We start from the raw sequence: 25,525 nt of genomic DNA on the forward strand, positions 1-25,525 counted from the left end.
GGTACACAAAAAAGCTCCATAAGCTCTATCTTCACTGAAAATTAGCATGACTTAATTATTTAGAATAACATCCTCCCTGCCTGAAATGGAGAGGGTTTTATTCCTGGGTAACCACACAGCACTTGCAGGTGAAGTTAAATGATTTTTAATTCTGAGATAGCACTCATCTGAGGAAGCTGGCCTAGACAGATATTCCAGCACGGGTTTAATTCACGGTGGACTTTCTTTTCCAGTTTTGTCCTCAACTTCTTTATTTTACAAACACATGAATTTTAAGCTTGCAAACCACTCTTTGGTTATTAAAGCAGCTATGTGTAGCTTTGGGTTCGTGGATAAAAAAATAGCTGTTTGTAGGGTTGAGCTTTATGTTTTATTCTATTGATTTATCTCTCTTACTCCTTACCCTTCCATGCCCACTCCAATTAGTTCTTGGATTCTTCTCACATTTTCTTGGTTATTTTCCTTTTCTCCCTTCAGTTTCTTTTAACTGTCTTGAGAACTGAGGAGGACATATTGCTGAACAGGAGAAGTTGCACTATTGAATATTGCTCCTTTGAACCTGTCAGTTCTGCAGATGTCATTTGAGGTCTCTGAGAAAAAAAAAAGCACTATGGAACTATATCTCCAAATGAACTGTTTATTTTTGTCATTCTAGTGAGGTCATTGACTTTAATGGCTTCTGTGGGATGATAAGTGAGCAAGAATAGGGTTTCTCAACTATTCCTGGTTACAGACTCCTAGTGTCATCATGAGGTCTCTGGTCATTTCCTACTGATCACACCACAGATTGCTTCATAGCTTGAGAAGCCTGTGAAAAAATCACTTCCCCTTTCCTTGAGCATCGCTTTTTTTTTTTACTTCACAAAATCTTTCCTGCAGACCTGGAACAAGACTCAATGCCCACAGGTGGCAACTGCTGCTTTGGCTCTCAGCATGTGGGTCATCCACAGCTGGTGTCACAGGATTATTATTCATAGGAAAACTCTTAACAGGACTTTAATTGCCGGTGTTGCTGGGCTGCAGCTCATCTTTGCGTGTGAGGAGGGCTTCTAACTGTGTCACGTACTTTACATCAGGAAAATCAGCTGACAAGGACCCAAAATGTGCTCCTTGTGGACCCTTCTTTTAAAGTGCAGGTGAGCATTTGTCTCTGAAATTATCAGGAGGTGCTTGAACACCTTCTCAGGCTTTGGAAAGTAATGCCAGAGTCATGCAGTGTTGACAGTTTTATTTTTAGTTGTTCTAATACCATAAGAGTGGAGGGCAAAGTGTTGTTGGGCAGGCATCCAGCTGGTATATGCAACACATTATGAAATTTATTTTGCTACAGCTGCTACTGAAAAGCACGATAGGATGGGTCCCTCCCCGTTCTCAGCACTTCAGAGCATTTGGCCAATCACATTTGCTGTTGTCAAATGTAAATCAGCTGGGAAGCTGTTGCATCAGCTTTATAAATGTGATGGATGTTGTGTGGGGAGCTGAAATTCTCTGCTTTGATTCTTTTGCTCTCTGTGCTTACCTGGACATTTAATCATTTCAGGGATGGAATGAGAGAAGCAGAGATCATCAGGACCTGCTTGAGGCAAACCAATCTGTATCTTCAAGAGTAAGAGCAAGAAATAAGTTTTTACCTTCAATCTGTGACTTTCAGGCATTGTCAAATGGAAACAACTCCCTTCTTTCTTGGAAAAAAAAATATTAAGAGTTTAGGAAGTAGCAGAGGAAAGAAATACATCATATATGGGGCTGTTCTTTAGAGGAGGTAAAAGAAATGTAAAAGCCAAGGTGAGGAAATTCTGAATGTTGTGAGTCAATTTAGAAGAGGGAGGCTGCAGCAAATTTGAGCTGATTGCCAAGTCTTTTTTAATGAGTGCCCAGACAAGGCTGTATTTACATTAAATCCAGAAGCAAAGCGAGATTTTCAGTATGAATAGGTTGCTGAACGTGCTTTCCCTTTTCCAGATGATACTGTTAGGGGCAAGGTGACATTCTTTCATCAAAGACAAAATGTGGTGAGTAAAGTAAAGGAGCACTATGTTTTATATCTTACAGCTGTTCTCATGTGTTTCTTCATGTGGCTCACACCGCCTTGAAATGATGGACACAGACTTCTTCAACTCCTCAAATCACCATTAATTAAATTATTTATTAAGCCCTCCTGGAGAAATCTGGGCCAGTTCATGCCCTGTGGCATCGCTCAGGAAGGTTTGTTTCCACGGGAGGGTTTTCAGAGAGTGAGGTGTGTTTGTAAAGCCAGGGCTTTGTATTTCTTCCCATCTCAACCTCAGCTTGTGTTATGTTAAAATCTGTCTTTAAAAGCACAGCTATTACTCTACTTATGTCAACATAACTTGTGAAACTTTCTTGTTGTGGAGCAAAACTACAGGTCTTAGGATTGCTTGGTGAGCCCCAGGTGAACTTCAATTTGCTGGCCACTGACAAGTGCAGCTTTTCTGACCTAGTGCCCCAACCTCCAGATGAAACTCATGGATGGAAACAAGAATCCAGACAGGGCACAATTGAAAATCATCTCTTCTGTACCTACAGAGTCATGAAGTAAGGATTGAAGGCCTCCTTAGAAATGGTGGTTGGTATGTGTATTTCTGGGTATTCTTCACGTTTGCAAAAGAGGCAGTGTTAGAATCTCTAAATTTTAAGTCTTGTTTATGTAATATTTTCTGAAATGAGTCTTCACCTGAGAAGCCAAAGAGGCTGTAAATAAGCATCACGGTATTATTTCAGGTTGTTGTTGTTTGTTTGCTTGTTTGTGGTTTTGCTTGTTTGGTTTTTTGTTGTTGTTGGGTTTTGTGGGTTTTTTTGCAGATATAAATAAAGTCCCTTGGTTTTGATTTGAGATGTAATCTTACTGACCTCACTATTAAATTTGAAATTATATTTGTACTGTGCATAGCCATAATTTCAGATATTGCTGCTCTAAAGTTGTGTTGGATCTACAGCTTTGGTCGGTCAGTTTTTCTCTGGTGACTTCAGTTGATCAGTCTTGGCTTTCAGACTTTAAAGCACTGTTGAGTTCTTTAGAAAGCATCTTGTGGCAGGGAGGTGAGTTTGCTGCAAGGGAGCCTTACAGCAAGCAGTGAGGATTTCCTAACAAGTTGTACCCTCTTCTAGGAGTGGGAAGTTGAGCGCTCTAAAGCCGAAGCGTGCAAGGAAGGCTTGGCTCTGGAGAAGTCTTGTTAGAAGGCAATTGATTCCAACTCCAAACTGAAGGGGAAAGATGTTAATAGTCAGCATAATTGAAGTAGGAGGGAATTAAATCCTCCTCTTAAATCTTTTGAGATGCCTGAAGGTGTGTTTTCTCAGGGCTAGACTGGGTGTTCTTATTTCCTTAAAGGATTAAAGCTGCTCAATAAACCTGTGAAGGCTCCTCCCGGAGGAAGGAGGGGCAGTCTCTCCTGCTGATGTGGAGGATAAGGGTTTGAAGTAAAGTAGACCCAAACCTGGATAGCCTAGACCTAGAAAAAAAAAATAATAGAAGCAGTAGACCTTTTGGAGTGTCCTGGGGAAAAAGATGAGTAGAGTTCTTAACTTTAACAACCACTCTTCAAATGCTAGCAGGCAGAGGCAGACTCAGAGGTGTGTCTCAAAACTGGCATGTCGATTCTAGCCTGCTGATGGCTCTAAAACTTCAACAAATTTCAAGTAATAAATCCCTTTCCTACCAGAATGTTGTGATCTTGCTTGTCTGTGGGCATTGTGTTGTTCCTTGATGACTCTGAGTTTGACTTACAGCGTGCTAACTTGTTCCTAAAAATTTCCAATAACCTGTTGTATCTCTGAACCCAAACACAAGCGTACACGAAATGAACCTCAGTTCTGCCTGTCTAGGTATGGTCTCTAACGTGCTATAAATTCTGATGTGTCTGGTTAATATGAAGTGTAGACACTGATCTTGTAGAAAAGCGATTTTTTTAAAATGATTTCATTTTTACCTTTCGTTACTCACGTACAAACTCACTGCCACAAAGCTGGTCCAGTGTTTGGTCTGACTCATCATGGAAACTTGAGGAAATGTTTAGCTGGAATTGCAAACCTGTCAGAGTTGTATACAGAGCAAGAAAGGGTTTATTTTGTTAAGCCTCAGAGCTTGGTATTAGCTTAAACTGTAGTTCTCAGATGTCCTCGTTGTTCTCTACTCAGAGGGCTCTGCCATCAATAAAAAATAAGGGTCTTTTAAAAATACTCAGCAGTGTGTGGATATCTCTATTTTTAAGTCTCTATACAGAGTGGTTAACTTAAATTGCCAAGCTTGAAGATTTCGCCAAGTATCTTTATTATTCTAAAGCAAGTCATGGAAAATTATCAGAAAGGGGTGTTTGAAAGTTATCTTTTGAAATTAAAAAAAATATCCCCTGTGGATATGGCTTGAGGTTGCAGTTTAGGGCATGACAAGTGTCACTCAGCCCCTAAGAGGCAGCACTCGGGCTAAGGTCCATCTGATTGTTGATCCATTTGATTCTTTTATTTCTTTTTAATCTATTTTTCTTGAACTTCGTTGCACGCTTGCTCACCTTGAATTCTTTTGCTTCCTCAGGACTCACACGCTTCTCTTGAATCATCCCTGACCTGAGCACTGTCATTTCCTGAACATTTTGCTCTCAGTCCTTTAGGTGGAAAGGCACAGATTTCTCTGTGTGGCCTGGGCTCTAACTTCTCATCAGGGCTGCTGATTTGTCCCTCTCTTCCCTGTAAACTTCTGTTCTCCCTGCTTTGCCCTCCTCTTAGCTAAAAAACACAGACTTGGTATTTCCACAGCTTCTTTGAATTGCTTCTTTAACTTTCTGGGGTGGAGGAGGGAAGTCTTTTGAAAAGAAAACATGGGAACCCTTTGTGCAAAGGGCTGGGTTCATAATTCAGCATTATCCTGGAGCACACTAGGATAGTCAGCAAGTATGTGGTGTTGAAGATTTGCCAGATACCAGAGCTCTGGAGGACTGGAATATATTCTTCAGAGGGCTCTGGGGGCTGAGTACACAGCTATTCTTCTCTGAGCACAGAGCTAACAAACCTGTGAAAGCTGGGTTTTCCACTCCTCAGCTGCCACTTGGTAGCAAAACTTTTAGGAAAGTCCCACGTCCCCTTTGAGTACCTGGATTAGAAATGCATATTTAAGAGAGTCTCCACTTGTGATTCAAGGCCAGTAATTTTGGTGTCCAAATTTATGTGTTGTTCAAGTGCTCGATCCTACTGAGGCTTCACGGAATGTGGGCTCAAACCTGGGGTTAGATAATACAAAAAATGAAGCTGAAAGCCCCACAGCAATGATGATAAGATATCTGTGTTGGATATTACTACTAGGATTTTTACCTTTTAATATGTTCTGGTCCTTTGGAAGTCTGTGGCCATGCACCTGAGAAGGGGGAGCTTGGCATACCAGGTCAGGAAACGGAGACTACTTCAGTCCTCAGACATTTATCTATATCTACCTGTATGTTTATAAATATATATAAATACATAGATGTAAATATTTTCCCAAAATACCTTCTATGTGTAACGTTCCCCACTCCAGTTTCTCCAAGGAACCTCTGGAAATTTACAGCTGAACTGAGATTCCTGGTTTTGTAGGCAATTGTATCGTGTATTTAATAGATATGATAGATATGTGTAACCTCCATGTACAGCTGTTCTGTTTGTTGTGTTTTGGGTTTTTTTCTTTTCTCATTTCTTTTTTTTTTTTTTTTTCCACTTGGATTGTCAGAAGGTGGGAAAGTTTCTGATTACTCATGTTGATAAATCTGATGTCTGGTTTGGGATGAAGGGGAGGAGAGGCATGCCATTCTCTGCTTGCTGATGATTTACTTTTTGTATCTGGGACTAAAGCCAATATTTCTTTTCTCCTATTATATTTCATTTCTAGGACTGAATCCAGAAGTGACAGCCTTCCCATTAGTGTGATTTGTGGGTGGTTTGTTTTCATTTCAAGGGCTCCTCAGCACAGCCAGCAGCAGCCCAGTAGGTATCTTTTCAGCTGGATGCAAACCCAGGTGTGTTCTTATCATTTTAGAACTCCATACTTTAAAGTGCATAGAAAATATTCCCCAGAAACGGTTTAAACTGCATTTGCACAGTTAGAATAATGTAACTTGCTTTCTCTTATCAGTGTGATATTAGTACCAGTGCTGAATCAGTACCAGGGAAATAAATTCAAAAGTTCAAAGACATTTTTATCTTAATACACCAGCATGTGATCTGGGATTATAGTAAATATAGCCATGCTTGAGAGCAACCTCACCCTGACACATCCTGAGCTGGAAAAGCTAGTACTGTGTATTGAGCAAAGCCTTTGCCCAAAATCAGTATTAATAAACCTCAGGTTTAATCTGGCCCTTGCTGCACTCGGTCTCATGATGCTGCAGGGGCTTGTGCCTGCCAGAAAGGATGTTTTCCTCCTGTCTGAAGATCTGCCAAGATACAAACCACAGCAAGACTGGTTCTGTGGCAGCCTAAGTTGCAGAGGGGTAATGGAGCACTCTCTGAAGAGCAGGGAGGGAAGCTGTGGCAGCTGACAGGTGAAAAGCTGTCAGAACAGGACTCCTGAATCACAGCATGATTGCATTTTGGGAGACACCTTCAGTGAACAAGGGTTTTTAACAATGACTATTTTGTACAGGTGTGTGCAATTTTTTTAAAGTAACTTTTCAGGATGCTCTTTTAGCCCTGGCTGAATATTTTGGAGTCTCTGGCTTCCTGGCAGTGACTGGGAGTTGGAGTGCCTTGGCTGCATGCTTGCTCCTTATCACCTCTTAATCTGCTACACCCTTTCTGTTATTTTCCACATGAGGCATCCTAAGATGTGTAAAATGCTGGAAATGGACAGGGGGAGCGAGAATGAGGGGGAGTGACTGACCTGGTGCATGAGGCTGTGAGGGACCTCTACAAAGCAGGGCTGAGGAACATCGTGTTCTCACTGTGGGGCAGTAGATAACCAACTGGGACATCAGTTGGGACACAAATGTGCAAGATAACCTTTGCAAACACCTGGTGTGGGTTTCGTAGGCCCATATCTGAGGTGCTCTGGACTTGCATGGTGTGTTGAACAGGCAGTGGAAGCCAGCACGAACCTCTGGTGCTTAAAATCTACTCTAGCCTGAGCTGAATGGTCCCAACCTTCATTACAGAAGGGTGTGAAGCTGTATGTGATGCCATTGCACTGTATTTTTACCCCTTTCAGTGTATAAAGCTTTGTCTAGACTAGGATTTATGTCAGTTGTGAGATTAGCTCCTTGATGGCTGTAAACTCTAGCCTAGGTATGAATGTGTCTTTCATCCCTTTCAGAGCTTTTACCTTCCCTCCATTCCACGGGATTACACTCAGCAAGTTCAGTGCATGTGGTAGAGCTCAGTTTGGACCTTTTTTTTTAATTATTACTTACTTATTTATTTATTTTTATTGTTTTGTTTTGTTTTCCCCCCCTGGTGGTGTGGTGCTGTTGCTATTTGTAACAGAGTTGTGCACCCAGTCCTCACTGTAAGTGCTGCACAAACAGAATAGCAGGAAGGTGCCAGCTCCAAAGAGTCTGCAGTGTGTGTAAAAGATGAGGCAAAAGTTACTTGCAGACAGGAGAGGCACAATAATTAGTGAATAATAATTAGTGAACCAATATTGGCCACGTCCTTGGCAGTTCTGTAGTCAAAGCCACCATCAGGGTCCTGTTTTGCCCTTTATGGGTACCCTGGTAAGGTGGAGGTCTGAGCAGATCTACCATCACACTGTTTAATCTCTGTCAGGATAAATGATGTCAATAGTATTTGCATTCTTTGGTGTCACTGAACTGCTCAGCTCCCGTTCTGCTCAGCAGCAACTGGATAAAAGCAGGCTGAGAACTGCTCTGAGCGTTATTCTACCCAGAACATCCGTGTGGGGTTTACCTTCCTGCCTGGCTGAGTGGCATTTCTGGGTAAATTCACAAGCCTTCCTTTGTCCCCACCAAAAATCCTTCCAACAGCCTCCTTGTTCTCTTGGGTGCATTACTTGTTAAGCAAATTAATTGATGAGAAGGGAAGGGGCACTGTGGTGCTGTTTGACAGGAGCTGTGGCTCCTGAGTTTTCAGTGCAGCTGGTCAGAGGCTTTCTGGCATGATTGATGGAAAATTCTAGATCATCAGAAGAGACAATGTGCCTGTGGCACTTCTGGTTCAGGTACCAATCTGCCCCCTTGCCCAATTTCCTTTTTTTTTCAGCCCACAGCTTCATCAGACTCCTGGGTAGTGGGAGATGTGGGATATGTAGAAAGCCTCCCAAGTGGGAGGAAAACTTTTTGGGAAACAAAAAATTTTCTAAATGGCAAAAATGTCGTTTCCCAGTTAGCCACCAGATTGTGGAGTTTTACGGGTCTAATGGGAGTTTCCAGACTCTGAGCTTCTGTGCTGTCCTTTTCACCAGGGGGCAGGACAGGAACTTTGCAAATCCCATGCCAGATTTTCCAGATGGTGCATGAAAAAAATATGGCTAAACATATATAAATAATTTTGGGAGTGGTAACTGAGTAAAATACCCATCCTTTGCTTACAGACTACTGTCAGGGGAAAAACCATTGACTAGTTTGTAGCTGAGGCAATGCTGGTGATTGCTGAGTGGGTGCTTCAGCTTTTCCTTTGCTGAGGAAGGTATTCCCCACTCCACCAAGGCTGCTCATCTTTATGAAACACATAAAACCATGATTTGGTCAAAAGGGGAGGAAGAATTAAATATATATTAAAACATGTGTATAAGTAAGGTTTAAACTAGGCTGAAAAACAAACTTAGGAAATTCTGAATGTTACTTTCCAGTGCTGTTGATCCCCAGCCATCAATTAGGAGCCCAGACATCTGGAAGAGCCTGGTCCCATGGGCAGGAGCTCAAGCACAAACTTCAGTTCAGTGCCCCAGAACCACCAGTTCAGGACAGAGCCCTTCCAGTTTCGTGGACCACAGAGATTTGGACATAATAACATGCCATACAAGTTGTTCTCTGGTGCTTCAGTATGGCAGCTGCGTGTTTTTAAGTCTCTGGCAGGATTAAATCTGTGGTTTAGCCCATGTTTGTAATATTGCAGTTCTGGTTACTGGAAATTCAGGCTTCAGTACTCTTCAGCTTCTCTTTGAGGAATGCTTCCTTTGGTTTGTCTTCTCTAAACAGGCCTCTTTGCTCCAACTCGAGTTACAGGTTTTAGACTGAAGCTACAAATAGCTGAAAGCGGCGTTGAAATATTTAAAGCTTAATTTACTTCTAAAGCTAGCAAATCCCCAAACCATGCTAAGGTCAGCTCAGTGATATGTAAAATTTTTTTCAGCATAACTTCCTCTCCCAAGTGTTCTCTCTGTGGTCTTCCTGCTGATGCTTTGGTTTGGCCAGAGCTTTTTGTCCTGTGTTGGTGTAGCACTTACCAGAGTGGGACCACTGGTCTGTGACTGGTCTTGTAGGTACTCCCAGGGGCTTAAAATGCAAGTGTTTTTCTTTCCTCTTTATAAATAAAACAGTACATTATGGGATGTGTTTTCAGTTTTAGATATATGTAATCGACCTGATGCTTCTGAGCCTGGAGGAAAATCAGCATGTGTTTATGAGAATTGTATTTCTTGTTGTCTTTTAATGAACAAGGTGGGACTCTGCTCCTGATTTAGAATGCAGTGTTTTAAATAATGGAAAGGTATTTTTCTTTATTTCTGAATGCCTACACTATAATATGTTTCTATAATAGATATAAAACATTTTCAAAGTTTGTTTGTTTGTTTTTACTTACAGAGAAGTTATTCTATTTTTGCCACTCCCCTTCTTGGAGTCATTGATGGTTCTACACGTTAAAGAATCACAGAGTAGTTCAGGTTGGAAGGGACCTCTGGAGATCATCCAGTCCAACCCCCCTGCCAAGGCAGGGTCACCTGGAGCAGGTGACACAGGAATGTGTCCAGGTGGGATTTGGAATGTCTCCAGAGAGGGAGACTCCACGACCTTCCTGGGCAGCTGTTCCAGGGCTCTGCCACCCTCAATGTAAAGAAATTCTTCCTCATGTTGAGGTGGAACTTCTTGTGGTTCAGTTTGTCTTGCAGTTTGCATTAAAATTGTGGATGCTCACGACTTGCGAGGGGGGGAAAAAAATATCTCCCTGGAATCAGTTTTGTCATTTCTGCCGTCACTGTAATTGCTATAAAATTGTCTTTGTGCAATTAGTGTGGCACCTGCTGTGGCAGTACCTCCTGTGCATCTCTGCCTCCTGACCCCTGAGAGTCTGAAAGTGATGACATGACCTGGAATGTGTTTCCTGAATCAGGGGAACAAGGAAAGAAAAACAGAGGAATACATGGAAAGATAAATGTATGTAAAAAAAAAAGTGTGTGTCACAGCATGTTAATTAAAAAGTCTGTGTTAAAGCAAATGTGGGCTAACTTTTGGAAACCCTTGGCATTCATTTTCCAGTTGAAATGTGAGGGAGAAGGTCCACCCATGCATGAATCTTGTCTGCCATGGATCATGTCAGACTGCTGGGATCCACAGCTCACTTACCTGTACACTGGGGCCTGAGGACTTCCAGGATTGTTTCTACGTATGAAACAGGAGAAGGATGTGAACTAAAGTAAAAAGCAAATAAAGAAAAAAAAATGCAAGTATATTCATGCTTGCAAATACCCTCAGGCACTTTCCTTTTAAATACCACGCATTTTTCTATTAAGCAAGAGAAGGAAAAAAAGAATAGGTTCTGGTTTCTTTTGTTTGATGCAGAAAGTAAGCTTAATTTTTAACTGTTTTGTGCTCTGAACAATTTATGACCAGGATTTTGTTAGGCAAGCACAGAAGACACTGTCTTTTTATTGTTATTCTGAAGATAAAGCCTTTGGAAATGGGCTCATAAAATAGTGAGCCCAAGGTAGTTGTCAGCTCTGAGGCTTTTCAAAAACTAAACTTTTATTAGAATGTGATTTTGTTTGGTTCTTGCCCAACTACAAATAGAAAGATTGGACTACTTGATCCATGTTTTGTTTGGATCAAGTCAAACTTAGAGGGTATTTTTAATTTTTAATGCCACTTCTATAAAATTCCATAGTTGTAGGAACAGTGCAGTGGGAGAGACACACACCCCCAAGGGAATGGCTGGAGCTGTGTCAGGGCAGGTTTAGGTTGGCTATTAGGAAAAGGTTCTTCCCCCAGAGGGTGGTTGGCACTGAACAGGCTCCCCAGGGCAGTGGGCACAGCCCCAAGGCTGCCAGAGCTCCAGGAGGGTTTGGACAACACCCTCAGGTGGATTCTTGGGGTTGTCCTGTGCAGGACCAGGAGTTGGACTGGATGATCCTTGTGGGTCCTTTCCAACTGTCCATTCTATGATTCTGTGATTCTAATCCCTTTATTGGCTTTGTCAACTAGCTTGATGATATTTTTGAGTCTTACAGTATTTGGGCAATTTTATTTGAATGCCAGAGCGTGAGGACTGGGAGTTTGTGAATATTGTGAGTATCTCAGCTTTGTATTTCATCCTGAAATGTGTTTCAGAAACATACGCTTCACGTTTCTGAAGGAAATCTTGTAAATGCTAATCTTGGATGCTAGAAAGAAATCAAAAGGCATGTGAGAGAGCCAATTAATATTCTAGAATTTCATTGTGTTGTGATTGATCTCTTGTGATTCTTAGGATTTGTCCTCCATCCCAATATGTGAGGAAAGAAACCAGGAACTAGAGGAAAATCTGATATTTTTGCCTTTTCTTTTTTACTGACTGCAGGGGAAAAAAAAGGGCGGTGGTGGGGAATGCGCATGAGACACAGATTTGTTGGTCACATAATGGTGCCAATTGTTCCCAAGGAGCAGTGAATGTTTCTGCGACTTAATTGTCCTCCACAATGAGTAACATGCTCTGTCCTGTACTGGGGTAAATCAGCATTTCAGAAAGAGGAACACGGGGGGTTTTTGTCTTAACGATCTGCTTATTATCAGAGTTGTTTGTTGCTTGCCACTATAAAAATGAGTTAAAAGTCACACCCTTTCTGTTTTGAAGGTGATTAAGAAAATGGAATAAGCCTTTAAGGTAAAGTCTTGGCTCCACCTGATGCATTGTAATATCTTCCCTAGGCCAGAATTTCAATCCTGGGGACCAAGGTTACTCTTCCTAATGAAGGTTTTCAGAACCCTCCTATTCTTCAATGGGAACTGGCATCTTTCTGCAATCCAGTTTAATTTGTAGCACTATTCCCAGTCTTTTACAACTGTTTTGTGTGCAGAAGTTTCCTGGCACTAGAAAGGGTACAGTAGCATTTGATCAGAGACACTTCCTTTTTTTCAACCCATATTCAAAAGATATTTAAATCAATGAGACCGAAAGCATGGACAAATATTTCATTAAGTGAAGTTGAAATTAATGGAGGACATATTTTAATGGATGAGATCCCCCTTACTCATTGGTATTTCTGGCCAGCTGTACTTTGACAGCACTGGCATAACCTGGTTTTATGTAAAAATAACTTGATCTGAAGATGAGGAGGTTTTCATCAGGAAGTGATGTGACAGGTTTTTTTTCATTACTTATGAGGGCAGCAAACATCTAGAACGTTGCAAAACTTCACTGAAAATTCACGTTGGATATTTTAAACAGACAAGGCCAAATAATTTATACTTAATGTGAAGGGATCTGGATAGATTAGTACCTACGTTATGCTAATTGAACTTTCTATGAATATTGGTGGCTTTAGGAAAAACAGATCATGTATAACAAACCTTTATGAATGTTTAGTGAGATCACAGCTTTGGAAAATTGTATTAATATAACATATTTGGGTGAGTACAAGACTGAGCAACAACTGAGTGCTCATCACATTAATTATATGTTGCTGAATGATAGTTATCCTTGTGAGGTGGTTTGTTTCTGGTGGAGTGTGAGGACATTTATCTCTGCCTTGTGCTATTTAAACTGGTGAGCTGGTAGAAGGTGCTGGTGGGAGGAGGGAGGGGTATGGGCAGTGCTGCATTCAAGGAACAGCAGCACTGTTAGATACTCAAACCTGCCTCTAGTTCTGGTTTCTGGGCAGAGTTAAGAGGTGAGTCATGAAAACTATTAAAAATGGGGGAAAATGCACTTTAGGGAGACAAGCTGGGAGCTCAGTTGATTTAACTTAAGTGTATGGTGGAGAATTGCCCTGAGCTCGCTGTCAGGACAGGTGTGTGGAGAAAGCATGGTAATGGTGAAATTTTCATTAATGTACTGAGCCAGCAGAAACCTGAGTTACAGCATGGATTTCTAACGTGGTTTGGCATTAATGGTCATAACAGTTTGCTGACATTTGTGTGGAAATGGTGAATGAACCCTGGTGCTGTTCTAGTTCGAAAAATAATGAATTTGGGACAAACCTACAGGGGTCAGCCTTGAACACAGAAGCTCCAGCTGGCTCTGGATGCTGTCTGAGCTGGGCAGTGGAGAGATGTTTGTTGTGACCCTGGATGGAAACCTGTGCTCATGCAGGAGCATCTCAGGAAGTCTCTCATTAGTAAACTTAATAATTAGTAACTCTCTGGGGACCTTAGACCAGCCCTGGTGTGCGTGGAGCAGAAGATGTTAATTAATTTACCCTTGCTGACACACTGGTGATGCAAATACACAAAGTATTGTTTCTGTCTTGTTACAGAAGGGGAGAGGGATGAAATTGTTTCTCAAAGCAGCAGCACCGAGTCTGTGTCTGCTCCCTTCTGTAATGGCAAGGCCTCCTCACTCTGCAAAAATAGCCACTCTTGCTGTTTAATTCTCATCTGGAAAAATGTGGCTCTTGTTTCAGGTGCCATAACTGCAGAAAAAAGTGGATTTATGCTGAAGGGCAACAGAGTTTCAGGAGCAAAATCACAGATACTTACAAGATAGGTGGTACAAAATCAAAGCCATTTAGCTGTAAGAACCAACAAATCAAGACATTATTCGTAAGAACACACACACACAAGTGAGAAAGAAGGCTTTCCTCTATTTTTTTTTTCATCTACCTACCTATACTGAGAGGATATTTCCTGTCTTCTGGTTGTTCCTGTTTACCTCTCCTTCTTTCACAGTATACTGATATTTTCCTGTCAGCACCACTGTAACTGGTGGATTTGTGCGAGTGGGTGTGTAAATTTGTGTATATGTGCACATGCAGACATTCATGGTGCTTGATCAAACCTCAGATATTCCAGTTAAAAGACCAGCTGAGGACACCTTTCATATAAATGAGATTTGGAGATACTGGTGTGTATCCCAGAGCGATTGCCTAATTTAGTAATTAATTAATTACTGTACTGTATATGTAGTGTCACAAGGTGAATTGTTACTGCACCTGTTTTACAGATCTGCAGCCTAGAAGTGTTAACTGGTAATTATTTTTATGGTTTAAGATAAAGACTCTTTAGCAGCCATGCATTTGGACAAATTTAATCCCAGAGGGAGGGATGAACTGCTTTTGAAGCACGGGGGTTGAAAACTGGCATGACATCACGCTGCACAATTCAGGCTCTCATTTTCTCCTGTTATTACCTCGGCTTTTCCCGCAGTGTGTGCAGTAGCCTAAATATTCCAAAGAAAAAAGGTCAAATATGGGCTTATGTGGACTTTGCCAGCTGATATTCTCATGTGTGGATATTTTTGATTTATCCTCCCCCCCCCCCTCCTTTTTTTCTCCTTCTCTCCCCATCTCTCCCCTCCCTTTTCCCCCTTCTCTTTTCTTCCTCCTTGGGCACGGGAAAGGTAAGAGGGAGTGCAGAAGAAACATTGCTAAACTTCCAGGAACTGTCACGAGGTGCTCTTTATTTTTGGAACTGTTTGCAGTTATTCTTGCTTTTGGCTTATTTGTTGCTGCTTATGCCGAGTTTCACTGATGGATCACTAAGGGGAAGGTCAATGTGAAACTCAGTTGTGACAAACCTTTTTGCTGCCTGGGATAAGATAAAGAAATCTGTCTGTTGTTGTTTGTTTGTTTTTTACCAAAAGGTGGGATTTTGGTGCTTAGCAGCAGCTTCTTAAGAAAAGGGTTATAAGAAAGAAGGTTCCTGTATTTAATACTCAGTTGGGTGAAGACTTTCCAAGCCACAAGCTCTCTCTGAATTCAGCATTTGGTCCCTGAGGTTTGGCCCATCCATGGGATGCACTAACCCTTCATTAATTTCTCTGACTCTTTTTTTTTGACATCGTGACCTGTGCTGAGACCTTCCATTAATGTGCTTTAAAGGCTCCCAGCCTTTACACTGGGAGAAGTGATGAGCACTCATTACCTTCTCTGTGTCGTTTGTGATGTGATAGGTGCTCCTCGTGTGTCCTTTCAATGGTTTTTCTAAGATTAGGAGTTTCTCCCCCTTTCAGGGAAGTTGCTTCCTACCTCTAATCATGATTTTACCTCTTGTTTTCCTGTGCTTTCCCACATTTCCATCCTTCCTTTGATTTTTGTGTGCACTGGGGGTTTCACTTTGCTCAAGATGCCAAGAACACACTTTTTTTCAGACCTCATAAAAATCAATCAGTGCCTTTTACCTGCAGAAATTAAGTACAATACCTAAATTCCACATCCCTACAGCAGGGCCAGGATCGGGCTGGGATCCTCAGGGTATATTTTGGCTGGGTTTGGTGGTGTTCATTTTTCACGTTTCATGTTTCCTGTGTGTTGTTGACCCTTTGTGTTTCGTCACTGTTCCCACACTCAGCATTGCAGGTTTCATAATCCAGGCACTTCTGTATTTTTTTTGTGTAACAATCTCCATGACGAGCGTGTGTTCTCAAACTTGCTGCATGCAAACCAATATTTGAACAAAGCAAAGAAAAGCAGTATTAGGGATAATTTTTCTCAGAAGTCCTTCCTATTCTATTCCAAGAATGGACTATAGATGTTCTTTGATGACAGTGCATAGTTGTTTATATATTTTTTTCCTGTGTCTCAGGTGTACTATTTGGAAAATAGCATTTCAGATCTACCCAAGCATCACTAAACTTTCTATTGTATATTGACCAATAAATGCATTCTTTAATTAATTACCATTTCTTTTTCTTTTCTTTTTTTTTTTAGAGGACAAAGAGCCAGGAGGGGAAAAAGAAAGCTTGTTCTTTGTCTATCTAATTAATTTTCTGTTATGTATCCCGAGCTCCCTAAGACACTTAAGATGTGTCTTGATGTCTGTTTTATCTGAACCATCTACTAAACCTCAGAGGCTCAGTCCATGTTCAGTAACCTGTCCTCCTGCAGCCAGTTTCTCTGCAAAGCACCTTTTGATGGGCTCAGGCTTTTGCTTTCTCCCCTGCTTGGCCTTCAACTTGTCAGGGTGTGAAGGCAGTGGCACAAAATCTATTAAAGGAAGACCTGGGCCATCCATCCCCCTTACAGACTAAACAGCCCAGTGTTGTTCAGTAATTGGCTGCTGTTTATAATAACAATAGGGAGATCTCTACAGACCAGAACCAGCAATGCTTCTGTTTTTAAGGGATTTTTCAAGGGACTTGTCCCTCTATCTTGTACATGCCAAGCAAAGAAACGTGAATCAAAGGCCTGCTGGATTTAGATTTGCAAGGGGAAGTTTCCAGATGAAGTGACTTATTTGGGGCTCAGGCACTGAAAGGATTAAAACTGAGAAGAGAAGAGACCACAGTGATAGATCTTATTCCCCATATCATGAATAACACTGGCATTCATGTCATGAAAGGGAGAACATCTCTCTGGGATCACTCGTGCTCAGGCTCCAAAAGGTATGAAGGACCTGCTGAGACGTGGCAGCTGGACCCAAGAGGAGAGAACACTTCCCACTCAATGGAATGTGTTGCCTCCTAACCCCCTTGTTCGTTGAAAATATCAATTGCTATTGAAAATATGAAGTGTGAGACATGGTAAGTAAAATCAGATGTCATCTGCTCAGGATTTTTTTTTTTTTTTTCTCAGTACTGCACATTTGCCCATAAAACTTGTGCCCACTCTGCAAAAAAGTAAGTGCAGGATTAGCTGGTTACCACAACGAGAGGTTTTTCCAGAGGGGATGTTCATAAAAATTCAAGGGCCAAGTATATTGATCTGATGGAACGTGGCAGGATTAAAATGTTTGTACCTAGAGAATAAGCCCAGGGCATTACTATATCTGAATTTTTCTTTCTTTCTTTCTCTTTTGTGGCTGTTGTTTGTAGGAAAAAAAAATACTACCTGTTTCTGTGGTCTTTGAGGTATGGAGCATCCTACTGTTCCTCTTCAACAATAGTCTGTCACATAAACATGCTGCCCATTGGCTCAGCCAGTGAGATTTGTCACACATACACATGCAAAATGGATTTCAAAGACTTATCTGTCATGTAAGTTTTAAAAACTGCTTCCCCTCATTGTGCCCTTCTGGCAATCAAGGCTGCTGATTTCCACGATAGCAATTTAATCTATTGTCTTGAGGGTCAGGCGGATGTGACGTCCTGTTTTTATCTTTCCTTTAAAATGGACAAGAGTTCCTGGCTTGTACAAAAACAAGAAATTTCAGACCAAAGCCATTCCAGTCCCGATTTCTGAAGCAGCAGGGGAACAATGGTGTTGTAGGAGGCCAGAGGTGGAAGCTGGAGGAGTTTCTTGCTCATGTGCAAGAGGAATCTCGCACAGAAGGTACTTTCATTTCTCATTAAGCCAGGGATGAATTTATGGAGGGTTATGTGCTGGATCTTGCTGGGCTCTGTTCTGATTTGTTAGTGGCACCTGCTCCACGAGAACTGGGGGGAACTTCACCTGCAGCTCAGAATAGAGTGGGAGGTGGAGGGGGACTGAGGGGAAGGAAAGGGGTTTATACCCTGTCTCTTTTTCCTTGCCTGCTTTGTAAAGCTGAAGGCTTAACAAAGAAAAGCAGTATTTGATTCAGTCACAATGACACCATGCCTGAATTAAAAATACATCAGCAAGTGTGTAACCTGGGATAATGCCTGATGTTTTCCTTACCATCACTTCGCTGTTGCATTCCCAGGCAGTCGCCACTTCTTGGCTATCTGGCAGCCTCGTGTCAGTGTGGGATTAGCAGCACTGGGTTAGACTGAGTTTTATAATAGATCTTTCTTTTCCTGCCTCTTGTAAACGAGGCAAACTCGGCATTCATTTGTGTGGCTGTGAATGGGGCCTCCATAACTAACAGCAGTCAGAAGTGTGCCTGTAACCTGAAATCAGAATTCGTCTTCGCAGAAGTCGTTCCAGTCTTTAATTGGAGGGCTCTTATGGAAAGTGTGTCTGGTCTCCTGGCATTAATATATTAAGTATATTTAAGCCTCTCTAATTTCTTATATTATCACTGAAATTACCTCCCTTAGATGGAGCTCCCTACAGCTTCCATCCTGAACTGTTAATTCAGCGCCTATGTTTTACCCCAGAACACATGTACTTCACCATCTGCATGACACCCCTATCCTATTATTATTATTATTATTAATTTTTAAAGGCCTGGTTGTACAGAAGGTCGCTTATAGACATGTAGAGAACAAAGGGTGATGTTTTGGTTGTAGAAAGCAGGAGGCAGTGCTAAAACTGATTTTGGCGAGTGGAAGTTTTCACTCTGAAGGGCTTTGTGTGTGCCATGTGCTGACTGAGGTAAACTGGAGTACATGTGTGCTTTGGCTTGCGATTCCCTGTTCTCCTGCAACGAGAGGTGAAAATCAGAGCAGAGAATAATTATCCTCCCAGATATCCCAGTTAATTAAAGCAGGATGGCTGGGTATCTGAACTACTGTCTACATGGATTGTTGCTTCCTGAAATGTTGTAGAACCTGGAAAATAACTGTGTAAAGAGAGGATAGAAGGTGGTGAGCAGTCACGGAACAGACTGTGCGTCCTAAACTAAGAATGTTCTAAACTCTCTCTTGGATATTTGACAGATGCTCCTCTTGGCAGTGCTGCAAACAAGCCTACTGCTGGCCACTGTAGTCACAGGTAGGAAAACACGTTTATTTTTTGCTGTCTAGAGACTACAATTTATTTTCACTTTGTTCTGTAAGGTATTGCCCCCCTTCCCCCTTTTTGCCCATTCAGTCCTGCAGTGTGGGCTCAGGGGTTATTCTCATTGTTCTGGAGACATTGATAAAAATATTGCTTTTGTCTCTTTGCCTTGAAACAAGCACGGTGTTGAGTCCCAAAAATTCCCTGAAGTCAGTGATGTTTGGCTGAGCAAACTCTGGGGCTTTGCTAGTGCCTCATAGAATTTAATGGGACTGCAGAACAAGGAATGAATGAACACGTGGCATTCCTCAAAGGATCAGGGCTGAAACTGCAAGGTTTGGGTCAGTAGAAGTAAATAAAAAAAGCCATTTTTCACAAATGTGTGTAATAATAAAAATAAGTCTGTTCTTGATCCCACGGACTGCCATGCCAGGCATACAGTCTGCCTAGAAGCTATCAGGACATGAGATGATCAGTGGGGATAAATTCCAGCAGGTAAATTCCTGACCTACAAGATGATGGTTCGAAATACCATGTCATGCTGTGTTTTGATCCCCAGGATTATCAGGCTCTTTGCCTCAGGAGCCATCAGCTTCCCGTTGCAGCCTTTTTGGGAATGATCACATCAAAACCTTTGATGGTTCTTTCTACGATTTTGCTGGGGACTGCAGCTACCTCCTTGCTGGGGACTGTCACAAGCACTCCTTCATGCTCTTAGGTGAGTCTGAGCTGGTTTCTATCACTGAAAAAAACCCAAGTAGTTGCCTTTTGTCAGATAGGATGGACCACTGCATGGAAAGGATTTTGGCTGAGGGGTTTTACTGGTTGGTTTTTTTTTGGGGGGGTGTTGGGTTTTTTTGTTTGTTTGGTTTTTTGTGGGGGTTTTTTTGATGTTTTTGGTTTGTGTGTGTGTTATTTGTGTTTTGTTTGGTTTTTTTTTTTTGTGGGTTGTGTTGGTTTTTTGGGGGCTTGTTTTAGAAAGCAGGATTACTTTTGAGGCTTCTGTTATCCCTTGGCAATGTAGCTCACACCTAAGTAAGCTGCTAAGAAACAGAGATTTTCTTACTGGCTCTTCTAAAGAGGGAAAACAAGACCTTTTTTAATTTTGAATTTTCCAGGGGAATGTGGATGTTGAAGCCAAGTATGGGAATAGGAACTATCCAACCCTGTAGAATTAATTTTATCTGGATGATAAATCACCCCAGTTAGAAAAACCCCATCCTGCAGGATGGAAGACCTTGGAATTAGCATGAGCCTTTGCAGAGTTATCTTGATGATATGTGTACCAAAAGTGTATTTTACTTTCATACCAATCTGCTTTGGTAGATGTTTTAATATTCACTGATGACTGTTCTGCATTGGCCATAGTTTAACATGTTTTTAAGTGTTTCACATGAGTTGTTAGTGACTGCAAGTAAATTGGAGTAAACCAATCCTATCGCTCTGAAAAGAAACCGTATACCAGGTTAAATAATTTTCTTCCTCAATTTGAACAGCCTGGTACAAATTCTTTGTATGTTAGAAGATGTGCTCCCAACCCTGCGATGTGTCCTTACAGTTTGTCCTCCTGACTCCCAGAACTAACAGTGTTTGGTTACCTCTCATCTCCTCAGGTGATTACCAGAATGGGGAGAAAATTGGCTTCTCCCTGTACCTCGGGGAATATTTCAATCTTCGCTTCTCTTTCGATGGAGCCGTGATGCAGGAAGACAAAAGGTAGCTGTGGGACCTGGCATTCCAGCAGAAAACAACCTGATATTTATTTTCTTTTTGGTGTGTATGTATGATATTCTGAGAATCTCCTGTTTTTCTTTCCCAGGGTTTCCATACCTTTTGCCTCCAATGGTATATTTATAGAGAAGGAGGCAGGTTATCATAAAATATCCAGTGATGAGCATGGCTTTGTGGTGAAGATTGATATCAGTGGCAACATCCAGATACTCCTTCAAGAAAGGCACTATAATAAGACCTGTGGGTTGTGTGGCAATTTTAATAAATTCCTCGAAGATGACTTCAGAACTCAGGAAGGTAAGACCAGGACTAACTGATTGCATTTTAATGCATGCTCTGCACGATTTTCCTGATGGGTGATTCAACAAAGATTTCGCTGATCCCAGCAAAATGCTTCTGCAGAACCTGTCAGGTGCCTCACCTTGGTGTGCTGAAAAGCTGTCCAAGTCCTTTCATCTCCCTTTCTCCTGAGAGGAAAGTGCTGTCACATCTCATTCCTGTGTAAAGCCCAGATGCCTGAACTTCGCACATTTAGAAACCTCGAAACTTTAAAATACCAAGCTAAAGCTCCAGGTTAATCCATGTGCAGTGTAGGATGTGGGGAGGCTGACCAGAAGAAGACCCAGTAAAATAAATGCAAGACATTCACATTGATTCAGCCTCTAATGTTTCATGAGTTAAACAAGTGGGAGTAAGAATAGGTAGTGTTGCAACAGCAGGAGATTAAATCCCTGCTGCTGGCAGGTCTGTACTTGGGTTTGGCATGGGCTGTTCTATGAGCTGGTTACCTTTTAATGACATTGCCCTGTCTATAAGGGCTGTTGGATTGGAGCTGCACCTGATATCACACCAATTCCTGAGGAGAAGTGACTTTTGCTGCTCAGTACACCTTTATGTGGAATCTGCCAGTGTGGGTGAAGACTAGTAAGAGTTTTTGAAAAGCCTTGAGTATGACTTGGAAGTCCTATGACTGATTTTTATTTGTGGCATTTCAGTGTCTTTTAATTCTGAGCACTTACCCAAAAAGGAGAGGTTGAAAGTTAATTAATACATTAGTAACTTAGAATGATAATGTAATACTTCACATGTAATAAAAATAAATGGTTCAGAAAGTAGAAAGGGAGACAAAACAACTTGAAAAGGAGCCTACCAGTGCTCCAGAGATGTGTCTTACTGATGCTTGGGATACATGAGCATAGCTTCAGTGTACAGAAAACAGAGGGCCCCTCTGCTGCTCCTGTTTAAATGTGTTTGATGCTGTATTTGTTTTACATGCTGGAGGCTGTATCCTCCCTCTTAAAAAAAAACAAAAGCAGTCCTTTCACAGCCACAGATTTCTGAGTGTAATGAAGTCCACGACAAGGTCACTGCTTAGAGGAGGTGAAAAATAATAGAGGAGGTGACAGAGAACTTGTGTTTTCTGTGTCTCTTACAGAAGTCAGGGCTTTCCTCATACAGTATCCTGTGTGGATTTGCATTTCTCTGATTTGTAGCCTGAAAAACACAATTGTGTGTCAGCAATTCTGCCAGTTTTTCACTCTGATACAAGAGTCTTCATTTAAACCAATTTAGAAGGAATTAGGATGGGTTATGTTTGAATTTGTTGTATCAGTGAGGGATGTCACTCCACCCACGCTCTGTCTGTCTCTGTGGCAGCTCTGCTGGTTCATTGCAGCGATTCTTAACTTGCTCCAAGTAAAATCAGCTTTTGAATAATTCAGATCACTTCTTTAAAAAAAAAACAAACCACAACTATTGAAGCTAACTTCCAGGTGAGGGACAACACAAGCAGCTGGGAGAGGTAATACTCTTTAAATGAAAAGAGCAGGCAGCCTACTGGTAGCCTATGAAGAAGTTTACCCTTCTCTTTTCACTGCAGCTTTTATTTGCTCTCCTTTCAGCATCATTAGATCTCATAAAGGCCAGCCCATCCCAGGATGTGAGCTTGGTGTGATGACTTGGTGATCCAAGGGCACTGAAGGGTTACCTTTAGGTTACCAGCAGACTGAACTGTCCTGTTGATGTGCTCCATTGCTCCCTGGTAAAATCTGGAATTTATCAGATTGGGGCCTCAGTTCTAATCCATTATTAGAAAGCTTTCTAAGGTGGATTTGATAAAAAAATGCATTAAGGTCTGAGATGTGTGAAACCTTCCTCCTGGTGTTTTAAAGGCTGGGCAGGCACCTCAGGCTGTCCTGGCCTTCAAGCTGTGTTAATTTACACTGAAATGGTGCTTGTCTGGTTACTGACAGTCCTTGCCTGCGAGAACCACTGTGATGGAAAGGTCTGCAGCCAAAATGTTATCTTCTTGTGTCTCTCACAGTCTGTAGCTCAGATGGTTCTTCTCTATCATCTTTGTCTGCATAGGAGTAAACTCACATGATGTGATGATCCATTTCCAGGGCTTCTTTATAGCACCAGAGGACCAGAATCCGAATTTGTGCAGAAGTCAGAGTTGTTATGGGTAGAATCTAACCCAAAAATGTTGTCTTTCATCCCATGTTTTGTCATGGTTTCAAAAAAAAAAAAAAGGCAATGTTTATGTTGAAAACAAATGAAAATGTTTTCTCCATATTTTAGGGAAACAAACTGTTGTGATTTAATAACACGGAGTTAGTTTGCTTTGTCCCTGAGAGAGTGATATAGGACTTGATTAATTGTTGGTATTTAGATTGTTTTTAGGGTGGTGGTGAAATAAGAGGCAAAGCACCTGCTGTATGACTGGATAATACCATTTACAGCAAATAAAGAGAGGAGGCCCAAAGAGAAGGGTGATTAAAACTTAGTAAACAGTGTGCAATTGCCTTTTTTTTTCCCCTTTTGATAGATTTCTACTCATGTTCTATTTATACTGATGCTTTGTGATCTACCCATCGACATGGCTACTACAATAGTTCATCCTGTGGAGAAGTGCTCATGTCCTGTCTAGACTTACAAACAAAGATGGATTACGTTGTTGTTTGTCTATTGGATGTGGCAGCAAAAACAAGCCCCTTGAGGGTTCGCTCTCACACTTTAGGCGTAACTAAAATATAAAAAGAAAGGTCTCGGAAGCTTTGTAGGGGTTTTTGTTTGGTTGTTTGTTGCCACACAAGCAGCTGGGAGAGCTAATATTCATTGTACAAGGAAATCAGGCAGCCTAGAGGTTTGTGATGTTGCTGTGATCTGTGCTTGGATGTCCAGGTCATCAATGAACTCTACTTGGTGCTGAAGAGATCATTCAAGTCCAACACAGGGATGTTAATCCGTCATTTTTTTATTTGTCCATGTTACACACGCTTAGCATAATGGCATTAAAAAATATCCCAACCTAAATTAATCCAGCATCCCATTATGCTTTTCTTGGCTCTGGCAGGAGGCATGTTTCTGGGAATCTGTCTCCAAATTACAAAGACATTGATGATAAAACAATACCCCTGGAGAATTTTGGATAAAGTCTTGATATTCTGAGCCTGCTGCAGCTGTCAGCAACATATCCCAGCCTTTAAGCTGCTGAAATACAGGATATATGATGCATATATCTGTTCGCAGGAGTGGGAACATAGGTTAAACAAGTAGAAGCAGACAGTATCTGCAAGGAAAAATCTGGTATTTCAGATAATGATTTAATTCCAGAAGTAGTATAGATGCATGTGACTGAAGATGCAGCTCCTCTGTGTGTGGTACCTGGCATCAGAAGCTTTTAAAGCACATTCCGAACTCACAGTGATAGCAGTGCAGCTAATAAATATTTTATTGTTTGTTTTTTTTTCCTAGGAAAGTAAATTAAAGTTTTGGTCATTCTGAAATGCGAATTCCTTGGCATTTTAAACAATATCAGTAATTCTATTTTAAGCAAGTTTAAAGTTTTTGTTTGGCCCGACTCAGTAATCTCATTTTTCTTTCCTGAGTTTTCATTTGGGAGCAAAGGGAATGAAGCTGTCACTTACAAATGGTACAGGTGAAGATGACTTACGTTGCACCTGTCTTTGTAATAGGACTTGAGCTGAGATGCCAAAAACCTGCATTCATATCCCACTTGTCTTTATTCCGGGTCTGGAATCGAGGTCAGACATTTCTGTTGTGAGGAAAGTGCCTTCAGCACTAGGCTGTAGAGTTTGGGGGATGAATTCATCCCTCTCATGTTCAATATTATTAATTTTATGTTCATTGATCTGGAGAGGGCAGGAAAGACTCTATAGCCCATGACTTAACTATTCCATGTCATTCATTTGGCACAAACTATGGGTCAGTTCTTGGTCAACCTTGCCAATAGTTTTGCTATTCTGGAACTATGTACTAAACCATGTAAAATTGTGTTAAAAACAAACAAACAACAAAACCGAAACAAACAAAAAACACCAAAAAACATCCAAAACCCACCAAACAAAAACCCCCACCCTAACAAACAAAACTTCCCTCACTGCTTGGTAAATAACCAACATGTGGAAGTTGATTTTTTTACCAACTAAGGCTCTGTTTACCAATTAAAACTCATAGGACTGTAGTGTCTTGAGCGAATTCTTGCATATATTTTACAGATGAGTTAACAGACCCTGGGAGAGTTATCTGATGGGCCTATGGAAAATCTGGAGGAGGTCAGGGTTGCTGCATCCCACTGGGTGCCTTGAGCACGGGGTGGTTGTTGTTGTTAATGCTTTGCCTTGCCTGGCCATGGGTCTCAAAGTAAACAAGCAGCACCCCAGCTTCAGATTGCAAAAGGGACCTCTGCAGAAATCACTTATTCCATGATGCCTGTGGGTTAAGCAGCTCAGCGGCCCAAGTCGCTTCAGAATTTCATATTGGAGGTCTTCTGGTGATCAGAGAAACCTTCATGTCCAGCTGCTTTTCACATTTCCACGGTCTGCCAGTAGACAGTCAGATGCTGGTAACATGAGGGTTTGAAAAGCAGGTTCTAAAAAAAAAACCCAAACAAGGTTTGAGATG

The 25,525-nt window shown here is 41.5% G+C and overlaps 1 protein-coding gene and 1 long non-coding RNA gene across 2 annotated transcripts in view; both read left to right on the forward strand.

Annotated features, from left to right (window-relative positions):
- Positions 1-1,036: 1,036 nt before the first annotated feature.
- LOC126644828 (uncharacterized) lies at positions 1,037-2,504 on the forward strand. Its single transcript, XR_007630026.1, has 3 exons — positions 1,037-1,136; positions 1,541-1,606; positions 2,053-2,504. It is a non-coding gene; the product is annotated as an uncharacterized LOC126644828 (long non-coding RNA).
- A 14,741-nt stretch (positions 2,505-17,245) lies between these two features.
- Positions 17,246-25,525, forward strand: part of VWF (von Willebrand factor) — a 109,654-nt gene continuing 101,374 nt past the window's right edge. The window contains 6 exon segments of the mRNA XM_050324531.1: positions 17,246-17,262; positions 17,354-17,557; positions 18,808-18,862; positions 19,428-19,586; positions 20,482-20,584; positions 20,688-20,896. Of these exon segments, the coding sequence (XP_050180488.1) occupies positions 17,531-17,557; positions 18,808-18,862; positions 19,428-19,586; positions 20,482-20,584; positions 20,688-20,896 (553 nt within the window). The 5' untranslated portion in view covers positions 17,246-17,262; positions 17,354-17,530.

The sequence above is a fragment of the Myiozetetes cayanensis genome, unplaced genomic scaffold (genome assembly GCF_022539395.1).
Source record: "Myiozetetes cayanensis isolate MyiCay16 unplaced genomic scaffold, myiCay2020 scf3, whole genome shotgun sequence".
Taxonomy (NCBI): Eukaryota; Metazoa; Chordata; class Aves; order Passeriformes; family Tyrannidae; genus Myiozetetes; species Myiozetetes cayanensis.